The 10,488-nt window shown below is 33.5% G+C and overlaps 1 protein-coding gene across 1 annotated transcript; it reads left to right on the top strand.

The window, feature by feature from the left end:
- Positions 1–470: 470 nt before the first annotated feature.
- Positions 471–2,947, top strand: LOC145808026 (uncharacterized). Its single transcript, XM_082907375.1, has 3 exons — positions 471–642; positions 2,074–2,229; positions 2,326–2,947. The coding sequence occupies exon 3, from the start codon at positions 2,337–2,339 to the stop codon at positions 2,649–2,651; it is 315 nt and encodes a 104-aa protein (XP_082763501.1). The 5' UTR covers positions 471–642; positions 2,074–2,229; positions 2,326–2,336; the 3' UTR covers positions 2,652–2,947.
- The last annotated feature ends 7,541 nt before the right edge of the window (positions 2,948–10,488 follow it).

The raw sequence follows: 10,488 nt of genomic DNA, 5'->3' as shown, positions 1-10,488 counted from the left end.
AAGATTTTATATATGAAAGTTTGCACCAACATTCTTTGCAGTTTTTTATCTAACCTCAAGCCACTTCAAGTAGACCCTTAATATTTGATTCCCTTTTTCTTTTTTGTTTTCTTCCTTTGGTGTGATAAGTAGACCCTCGATATCTGCTATGCCTATCCTCACACTGCCTTGCTTACTTCCATCTGTCCTGTAAATATGACCCAGTTACAGGATATAGATTAGTGTTGTTTATTTCATTAATGTCTTGGTGGACAATGTATTCTTATGGTGAGGGTGGAATGAAGCAAATTGATTTAATTGGTTGCTTTTGTTTAGTTTTAAGAGTCTTGAGTAAAATTTATTTGGGGGAATTACTTAACAGTGGAGCAGAGAAAAAAAAATTACAAATACATGGGGGGTGCAAGTGAAAAGTTGTTGCACCCCTCCATGTTTGTGTATTTTTTTTTTCTTTTTTCTGTTACACTGTTAAGTAATTCCCCCAATTTGTAATGGAGATTTCATCTAGACTCAGTCAGCTTTTGTAGTGATGCAGCTTAAATCTGGATCTCTGTAGCATCTGTAGTTAGAGGTCTTCCACGTAAACTCATCCACTGAGGCAGACTCAGAGTTGCTCAATTTCAGTTCAGAATGTTCGCACTCAATGTATGTAGTTCCCGTATTACTGTTCTGCTAGCCTTCTATTTCAGTCAAGTGTTTTCATTTCATTTTATCAGAGTAACCATTTCTTCTTCGTCTTCTTCTTGTACTCATTATCCTCATTCCATTGAGGTTCATTTGGGAAGTGGTTTTTTTAGTAGCTTTTTGTTTTTTGGCTAAAATATGAGGTGAAAAAAGCTGTGTTTGGGAATAGCTTTTTGGCTTTTTACAAGAAAACGTGCAAAAAATAGATAAAATGGAAAATAATCTTTGACTTTTTTGTATGGCTTTTTTGACTTTTTAGCTTTTTAGTGGCTTTTTAGTTATATTAACCTATTGCGAAACGGGGCCTGAGTAAAGTTGCTTGCTTGTATTATGCATGCTCTACTAGGCCTTTATGTTTGATTTCTTGTTTCTTATAGTAATGTGTGTTGCAATTTTTTTTGTGCCCCCTATTTAGGCTTGGTTTGGCATAAATTAAAAAATTCAAAAAGTCACTTTCTTATTTAAGTCACATCACCTCTTTATCACACCATTTCAAACCCAACCCATACCCAACTCATATTTCATAAAAAGTCAAAAAGTGCACTTATTTAGTTTATCCCAAACAACCCCTTAGAGGGTGTTTGGCAAGGTGGATTTTAGCCTTTTTTTTGGCTAAAATCCACAAAAAGACAAAATAGGATAAAATAACTAATAAGACAAAATATCACATCAAATCCATAATCATTTTACTTTTTTTCTCTCAAATATCACGTCCAACAACAAAAAAATCCAACTATCTTTCCAAACACAAAAATTTTAGTCTACTAAAATAGCCACAAACTAAAATAGCCTACTAAAATAATAACTTCCCAAACTAAAATAATAGCCCACTTTAGTGTTCAGGAATAAAAAATGAGTAATGCTACTATCATTTAATTTCAATGTGTGCCATTTCAAATGTCAAAACTTAAAGAGTTTGCAAGAAAAGTTTGTTTGGATAGCATTTTTTTATTAGAATAAATAAATAAATAAAATGACAACAACAAAAAAAACCCCTTATTTGCCCATCAATGTGGACTACTTGGAGAGTTAGATGTGTGGATATGGAGTCACCTTTGAGGATATCAGTGATAGCTGTGTTGTCAGGATGGGATTGGATAAGGGAAGTGCTGCCAGCCTGATGCTGCCGGCCGCCAAGTGGCTTGATCACATTGTACAAGTTGCCCATGTGGCACCGGGGTGTGCTTGAGCTGCTGCATACCAAGGGGGAAAATGGTGATGCTGTCATTCAAATTCAAGGGGGGTGGCCTTTAGCCTTCCAATGTGAAAGTGATAGTGGAGTTTCATGGTTGCCAAATGCATTGCCTTGGGATACTGAGTTTGAGTCCAATTATTGCATTCTCTGCCTATCTTTTTATACTCTTTTTGCATCATATGTTTGTGTGATTACAGGTCTTATTAACTGGAATGGAAAATGGAGTTTTCTTATCATTGCCTTGTTAAATATCATATACTTAAGTTCTCTTACCAACATGTGGGGAGGTTTCAGACAGGATCTCTGCTGAACGATGTTAATTTGTTGGCAAAGTTGAAGGGGGTTGATGAAAGGTGATTATTTTCTCTTTGGGTATCTCTTACCTCCTGCATATCTGGTTGAAAGGGAATTTCTTTGAAGCAGTCACGAAGACATAATATAATTTGCAGGTTTCTCATAGATGAGCTTCATAGAAGGAAACATCCTGTTCCCTGAAAACAAAGATGCTAGTGATACAGAGGATGACGATGCTGATGATCAGGACGTTGATGATGGAGGTGATGAAGATTTCACTGGCGGAGAAGGTGCTGGGGATGATGATGATGGAGATCCCAAGGATGATCAAGATGCTAATGGTAATGGGGTAAGTAATGATGAGGACAACGACGATGACGACGACAATGGCGATGAGCATGAAGGTGATGAGGAAGAGAAAAAGGAGGAAGAGGAAGTTGAAGAGGATCGACAACCGGCTAAGAAGAGGAAGTGGAAGTAGTTGTAGGTCTTTCGGTAGTCTCTCTCTCTCTCTCTTCTTGGTTGGGAGTATGTTGTTGGATGTAGAAGGTTTAGCTTGTCTGTCTTCATAGAATAGGAAATTCGACGTCCATGCTTTGAATGAATCTCCGCCATATATTATGTTAAAAATTTTCATGATAGAGGTTCCATTTGGTGGAATTATAAATTCCTATTCTCGCTCCATTAAATCTAAGTTGCGATTTTAATGTGAGTTTTTTGAGATACAAAAAAGATTGGTTAAATGGCAATGTCTATATTTATCAGTTTTTATTGAAAGGATGCATTAATTTCCATGTGTTAGTCGGGCTTAGGATTAAAAGGTCAATTTTCATTGTTTATTCGAGAAAGCTCAATCAGGTAGGCTTCCCTTCATGCAAATATTGGCGTGATTCTGAAGAAATTTGCAACTTTTATACATACATAATGTTAGGGCTAAGAGATTATATGCTTAGCTAAATCTACAAATCTGAACTCCATGAAATTGTCAGGCATACTGGTTTACTAAACTGGAATGAATGCATTCTAATTCTTGGATGTGCCAATGCTATTCATAATTTTGATTTATTAGATACATGTTTGCACAAAAAAGTGATTTTGGCTAACACAAAAGGATTGATGAAATGAGGGCGTGTCAAAACAAAGTGTTACCTACTTGTAGGTAAATGTTTGTAAAATCTGCCATGTAAAACAGGGGATTGCGTGAGGTTCAAGGGGATAAAAACTTCTTGATTCTTAGCTTGTCTCAATGAAGAGGACTTAAAATTTCCTAATGATTTGAAAAATCAAGAAGAGAGATGGACGGAAGGAAATAAATACAAAAATATTAACTTTTATATATCCAAGTGGATACAAAAGTGCAAGAACAAATTTAAATAATAATAATAGAAGAGTCACAAATGATATCAAGTTCAATTTAAACAATAAAAAATACCACTGAAAAGTATGGATGAAAGCTCATCCCTGTTTAAGTTGGTTTGATTTTCAAAGCTCACTCACTTTTTACATATGACTATATATATATATATATATATATTTCTTTTACCTTCTAATGTTAATTGGGAGTTGATTTATTTTTTTATTTTTTTACTTTTAAAGTTCAGTTTCTTTTCATCTTTATTTAAAAATAAAAAAAAAAATTATCTCAATTATTTTTTTAAAAAAAATTTCTTAACTTTTTGGATCATTTCTTTTAAATTCTTTTGAAAAAGGTTTAGAAAAGGCAAAAACAATTTAATTTTGTAAGTTTTTTAAAATAAAATTTGGTTTATTTTCATTTTCAGTGAATTTTTTTTTTGATTTTTAAAATTGTACAATCAAAATGGACTTAAAAAATAACAAAAAAAAGAAAAAGAAAAAGAGAGAATATTTTAGCCTCATTACAAAAGAATTAATTATTTCTAACCAAACATTCCATCATTTTTTCCCCTAATTTCTATGTTAGTAGAACTATGAGATTCCAATTTTTAGTAATAGGAGAGATCCATAATATATACATATATATAAGCACATACAGAATGAAGGAGATGGATTACGAAATCAAAACAGAACTGGAATGCACATATTTAAACATTTAATTTAAACATTTAAAATAACTTACAAAAAGGCGAAAGCAGCACATACAGAATGAAGGAGATGGATTACGAAATCAAAACAGAACTGGAATGCACATATTTAAACATTTAATTTAAACATTTAAAATAACTTACAATTTAAACATTTAATTTAAACATTTAAAATAACTTACAATTACAATTGTAGCAACTGCAAGGATCTTAACTAGGTACAAAGGGAGAATTGTGAAGAGCACTCAGCACACTCTGGTTTTCTTAAGATAATGAAGGGGAAGAAAAATTGACGAATGCCTGAATGCTTACAATTGATTACAATATATAGAAATAAAAGTAGAATAGTGAGCATGTGACTTCTGAAAGCAGCTGGCAGATCATGAAGTAAAGGAGATGCTGTCGGTGGGGTGATTGCACAGCTGAACAGCCTTTAGCAAAAGTTGATTGGGTGAATAGTGACGGTGAATAGTAAAAGTGAACAGTAACTTTTACTATTCATCACTTTTGGTGGAACATGTGAATAAAGGAATCAATATAAATACAAATTGGCAGCTTTTCTCAAAAGAGTAGTGACTGAAGCTAATTTGTATTTATATGGAATCCTATGTTGATTAGGCAAACGGGTCTTGAGCATCTTGAAACTCAGGACCTGAATACTGATTAGTTGATTCTTCAGAAGAGTGTGCACTGACTGATCCTTCTTCTGAATGGTCTGAACTGGAAGTGGATTGGGCTTCAGCTTGATCTGTGATTTGTCGGGCTAACTGGAGCAGTTCTTCTCTGGATAATTTGGGCTTGACCTTTGATTGAACTTTGGGCTGAACAGGAGGAGAAATGGGCTTAGCCTTTGCTTTGGATTTTGATTTGGGCCGTGAATGGTCTTTGGGCTGAGTCGGAGCGGCAGGGGCTTTAGACTTAGCCTTGGATTTTGATTGTGCTGACTGGGCTGTTTTGAATTTGGGCTTGGAACCACTAGATGAGGGGCTTCCAAGATTGATTGGAGGAAGGCTGGGCTGACTTCCTTGACTGATTGCAGCAGTTGGGATCTGCTGGGCTTTAACCATTGCAGGGGTTGGAGCACATTGATCAGATGGAAATTCTTCGTGAACAATTTCAAATATGCGGGGCAAATTGAATTTAGCCCACCATTTAACTGAGTGATGTCGGATGATTATGTTACCATCAATCCCATAATGCCATTTGAATATCCAAGGGATTTTATACTTGGCTATAAAAATTAACAATAATGGGAATGATCTCTGATGAGTAGTAAATGGGTAAACAGTAGCAAAATAGTTGATTAATTCAAGCAGATTATCAGGGAGGATTGCTGAAATGGCACCATAGTGAGTCCACCATCTCAGAAACCAGGAAGGTAATTCAAACTTGAATTTCTGGTCAAATGAAATGAACCAAGAGTGACTAAAAGTTTCATTCTGGTACAAGAAAATCTTGAACCAAGCATCAATGTAATCATGGTAATTATACTGGATAGAATGGCCAGGTAAATCACGAAGCTGGTAGGGAGGACCCCATTCAGCTAAGGAAACAATGTTGTGAATGTAAATGGAATGGTACAGAATCTTGTAAGCATAGGTGCGATCTTGGATTGGCTTAATCAAAATTGATTGATGATGGAGCAGAATATCTTTGTAGTAGGAAAGTGTTTTCTCTGGATGTGAAAGGGTGAAATGACATCCAGGACCAAAATAGGATTTAGCAATGTCATTAATGAGTTGGCTCTTTGGGTGACTGGGTTCTTTATAGAATAAGTTAGTAATATGTGATTTGGTGTATTCAGTTTTGGATGGCCGGATTGGGTTAGCTGGGAATGGAGTGACTGAAACTGATTGGCTAGGAGCAAAAGGATCAGAAGCCAATGCAGAAGAGTAATCAGGGCGATAAAGATTACCAAGAGCTTGGTAACGGTTAACCATATCAAGTGAATAAGATGGGGTCTCTAACTCCAAAGGAGGAGGGACAATAAGTTGATTTGGTTTACTTGAAGATGGGACCAAAGCCTTGGAAGGAGGCCTTGGGCGAGACATCTGTGAAAACAAGAATTAATGATTAGCAGCCAGAAAGAAGATCTAAATAATCTTGATGGCGGTGTAAACAGTTGTAGTTGTGAGCAAGTAAATTGCGACGGGCTTGAAGTTGATGGTAATTGATATATTGGGCTCGTTTGGTAGTTGGTCGGGCTAATTTGAGGCGGTGAATACGATGGGTAAGCTGTTTAATCTGGGTTTTGAAATATGTAATGCAGGATTTGTGGTAAGAAGTAAATGGTGCAGTCATCCCTTACCCCCCTGTAAAAATTCCCGGGTAAGAAAATCAGGAAGGGAATTTTGACAACCAGGAATATAGGTAATATCAAAATCAAAATACTTAAAATAGCTTGCCATCGGGCAAAAATTTGTTTACTAGCAAGATTTTGAACATCTTTTTCAATAACATATTTAGCAGATTTGCAATCAACACGAAGTAAAAATTTTTGATTTAAAATATCATCCTGAAATTTTTTAATACATAAAACAGTGGATAAAATTTCTTTTTTAATAGTACTGTAATTTAATTGTGCTTTATTCCAGACACCAGAATGATAGCGAACAATTTGTTCAGAGGACTGAGGAGTAACTTTTTGAAGAAGAATGCCACCATAACCAATATCGGAAGCATCAGTTTGAATAATTTTGAACGAATTTTCAGTAGGAATACCAAGACAAGGAAGAGACTTGACATATTGTTTGACTTGTTTAACGATAGCTGTATGAACAGAAGACCAAGGAGGAGGATTGTCCTTTAACCTATCAAATAGAGGTTGACAAGTTTTCCTAAGATCTTTGTAGAATTCAGCAATGTAATTGAGAGATCCTAAGAACCTTTGTAATTGGGTTTTATCAAGAATTTCATCAGGAAATTTGGATGCAAATTCAATGGATCGACTAATGGGTAAAATAGTATTATGATGAATATCATAACCTAAAAATCTGACTTTGGTTTGAAATAATTTAATTTTAGGAGCAGAAATGACAAGGCCATGACTCTTGATAGTATGAAAGAATGCAGTTAAATGTTTCCAGTGTTCATTAATTGATTTTGAAAAAATTAATATGTCATCAATATAGATGATTGAAAAATGACTAAATGGGTTGAAGATGTCATTCATTATATGTTGAAATTCACTAGGAGCATTTTTTAAACCAAATGGCATGACATTCCATTCATATTGGCCAAAGGGTGTATTAAATGCAGTTTTATATCTATCTTTCGGATGAATCTGAATTTGCCAAAATCCACTTTTTAAATCGAATTTACTGAAAATAACAGCTTGACTGAGTCGTTTAATTAAATCTTTTTTATTAGGAATAGGATACCTAATCCATTCTAGAACATCATTTAAAGGTTTATAATTGATAACCAAACGAGGGACACCGCGTTCTAATTCAACATTTTTATTAACATAAAAAGCAGAGCAAGACCATGGTGATTTACTTGGGCGAATGATTCGGTTGTATAATAAGTCATTAATTTCTTTTTTACATAGTTCAAGTAGGTCATGATTCATTTGAATTGGTCGAGATTTAGTAGGAATATGTCGTTCATCAAAATTTTTAATATAAGGCAAAGTGACTACATGTTTTTTCCTATACCAAAATGCAGTAGGCAAAGTAGAACAAACAGTTGATTCAAGTTTTAATTGGAAATCAGTGATTTGAGAAATAAGAACTGGATTCGTCAATTGTTGGTCAATGCGTTTATGATTAATTTCTTCTTTAAGAAAATTTAAATGTCGAGTTAGACGATTAATATGATGGGAAATAGAACAGTCTTTTAATTGATTTAGGTGTAATAGTTCAGGAGGAGATAAGAATTGAAATGTAACAGGTTGGCCTAAAACATGTCTAGTGATACATGTACTAGATGTAGTAAATGGATATAATAAATATATAAATGGGGAGCCTAAAATAATTTTATCAGTCATATTGGTAACTAGAACAAAAGAGGTTTTAAAACATACATTATTTTGGCAAACATGAACTTTGGGTAATTTATATTTGATATGCATTCGAGTACCATTAGCAGAGGTTAATTTCTCTTGACATTTTTCATAATATTTAGTAGGGAGTAGTCTTTCTTGTATGCAATTTAAATCAGCACCAGTATCAATTAAAGCAATTAAGTCTAATTCAAAATCATTTATAATTATTTTAATTTTTGAATACCATTTTTGAATGTAAAGCTTATTAATTAAACTTAACCGTTTTTCTTCAGGATTGTTGGATTGAGAGTGGTGTGATCGGTTGTCGAATAATAAATTATCAGGACTAGTAGGATCATGGTCGGATTCACTTGGAGATTCTTGATCATTGTTTTGGAAATTATCTAAACTTTTATTAAGTTTTAAAGTAATAATTTCATCTTCTAATTTGATATCTTTTTGTTGTAATTCTTTGATTGTTTGTTTAATCTGATTGATTTCGTGTTGGAGGTCTTGTAAGGTGACATCTTTTTGTTTATTTTTGAATTTTTCTAAAGTTTTGGATAAACTAATTATTGGTTTGTCAAACTTTGGTTTAGTATCTGAATGAATTAATAAAGATTTTAGTTTATCAATATATTTTTGTTTTAATTTTGGATCATCTAATTTACTAATCAGGTCAATAAGAGCAGATTCTTCTTGAGTGTTTTTGGTAAGAACAGTAATTTGTTTAACTGGTTTACAACAAACATCATTACATCCGATATTAATATTGTTATCAGAATCCTCACTAGGTGATTGGTAATCAGACGAAGTATTGGGGTGCTCAGAAGAAGAGGAACTACTATTAGATTGAGATTGATTTAATTGAAAGATTTCATATAATTGATTTTTGGAGTTAGCATCAATTTGAAGTTGATTAACTTTATCTTTTAGTTTTTGTTTTTCTTTACATTTATTTGAATAATGACCTTTTTGACCACAGTTATAACAAGTAATATCTTTGGTAGATTTAGATTTAGGATGTGCTTTTGATTTATAATATTTCTTTTTCGGTTTAGTATAGAATTTATCATTGGATTTGGAAGGTGAATAATTCTTTTTATGTTTACTAGAATACTTGTATGATGATTTATGTTTATGTTTGGAGTATTTGTGTGATTTCCTACGAGAGGGTGCAACAGGAGGTAAACCATATCGTTCACAGAAATTGCCTAATTCATATTTAGCTTTATGTTTATCTTTATTAGCTTTTTGAGTAAGTTTAAGATCAATACACATTTTTAAACCTTCTTTTTGAATAGTGCTAATTATATCACCATATGTTAAATTATCATATTCAATAACACCAGTAGGTTGACTAAGAACATCTCTAATTTTGTGAGCAAATAAGCTAGGTAATCCATTAATAAATTTTTCTTTCCAGAATGATTTGGTACAGTCTTCTCTTAGCATAACACGAGAGGTAAATACATCTTTATACCACCGAAAATCACTTAGGGTTGGACAGGTAAGATTACTGAGTTGATCATGTATACGGGAGTATATATTTGTAGGAGTACCAATAAAATGGCGGACTATAGTATAGATTAATTGGTTAATTCCATCAGGATGACAACATCCCAGAGTTTCATCAAAAATAGGTAGACCATTTTCATCAGTTTGATTAGCATATATAATGGAGTCACGTTGTTCCTCAGTGAGATATTTTTCCCACCAAGATTTGAGCATACCAGTAAACCCGGAGGTAATTAAAGAAACAATTTCAGGTTGAGAATATTGGGGATAATTACTGAGATAACTATTGGCTACCATAGATAAGTGATTTAATTTTTGAAGGATTTGATCTTCACTAAGACCATCAATATTCCATTCATATAACTTTTTAACAGAAACAGAAAATTGATTATTAAAATTAGTTTCTTCAAACTGGAGATCAGGTGGAGTAGGTCGTGAATACCAGTTTTTGGTAGTATGAGGATTAACTTTGGGATAATGAATTTTATTAAGATGAGAAGGTTGAAATTGTTGGGCTAATTGGTCAATTTCATTATCAGTGGTTTCGGTTTCAGTTTGATCAAAAATAGTATTAGTAATAGGCTGTTGATTTAAAACAGTAATACCCTTATCTTTGGAGGTAGAAGTATCATTGGGAGTTAATTTAGTAAATAAGTGTTCAATGGCTTTGACGGTTGATTGATCATTAGTAACCAGGCTAGTTCGTTTGGAGCGATGACTAGGAAGATTTAGTAAGGGTTGATCTAAGGGTT

Source organism: Camellia sinensis, chromosome 14 (genome assembly GCF_055761805.1).
Source record: "Camellia sinensis isolate YWXY chromosome 14, ASM5576180v1, whole genome shotgun sequence".
Taxonomy (NCBI): domain Eukaryota; kingdom Viridiplantae; phylum Streptophyta; class Magnoliopsida; order Ericales; family Theaceae; genus Camellia; species Camellia sinensis.
This window is presented reverse-complemented; position numbering and strand designations above follow the sequence as displayed.

Excerpts from the sequence above, each read along its gene's own strand:
- LOC145808026 (XM_082907375.1), top strand. The coding sequence starts at position 2,337 with ATGAGCTTCATAGAAGGAAACATCCTGTTCCCTGAAAACAAAGATGCT.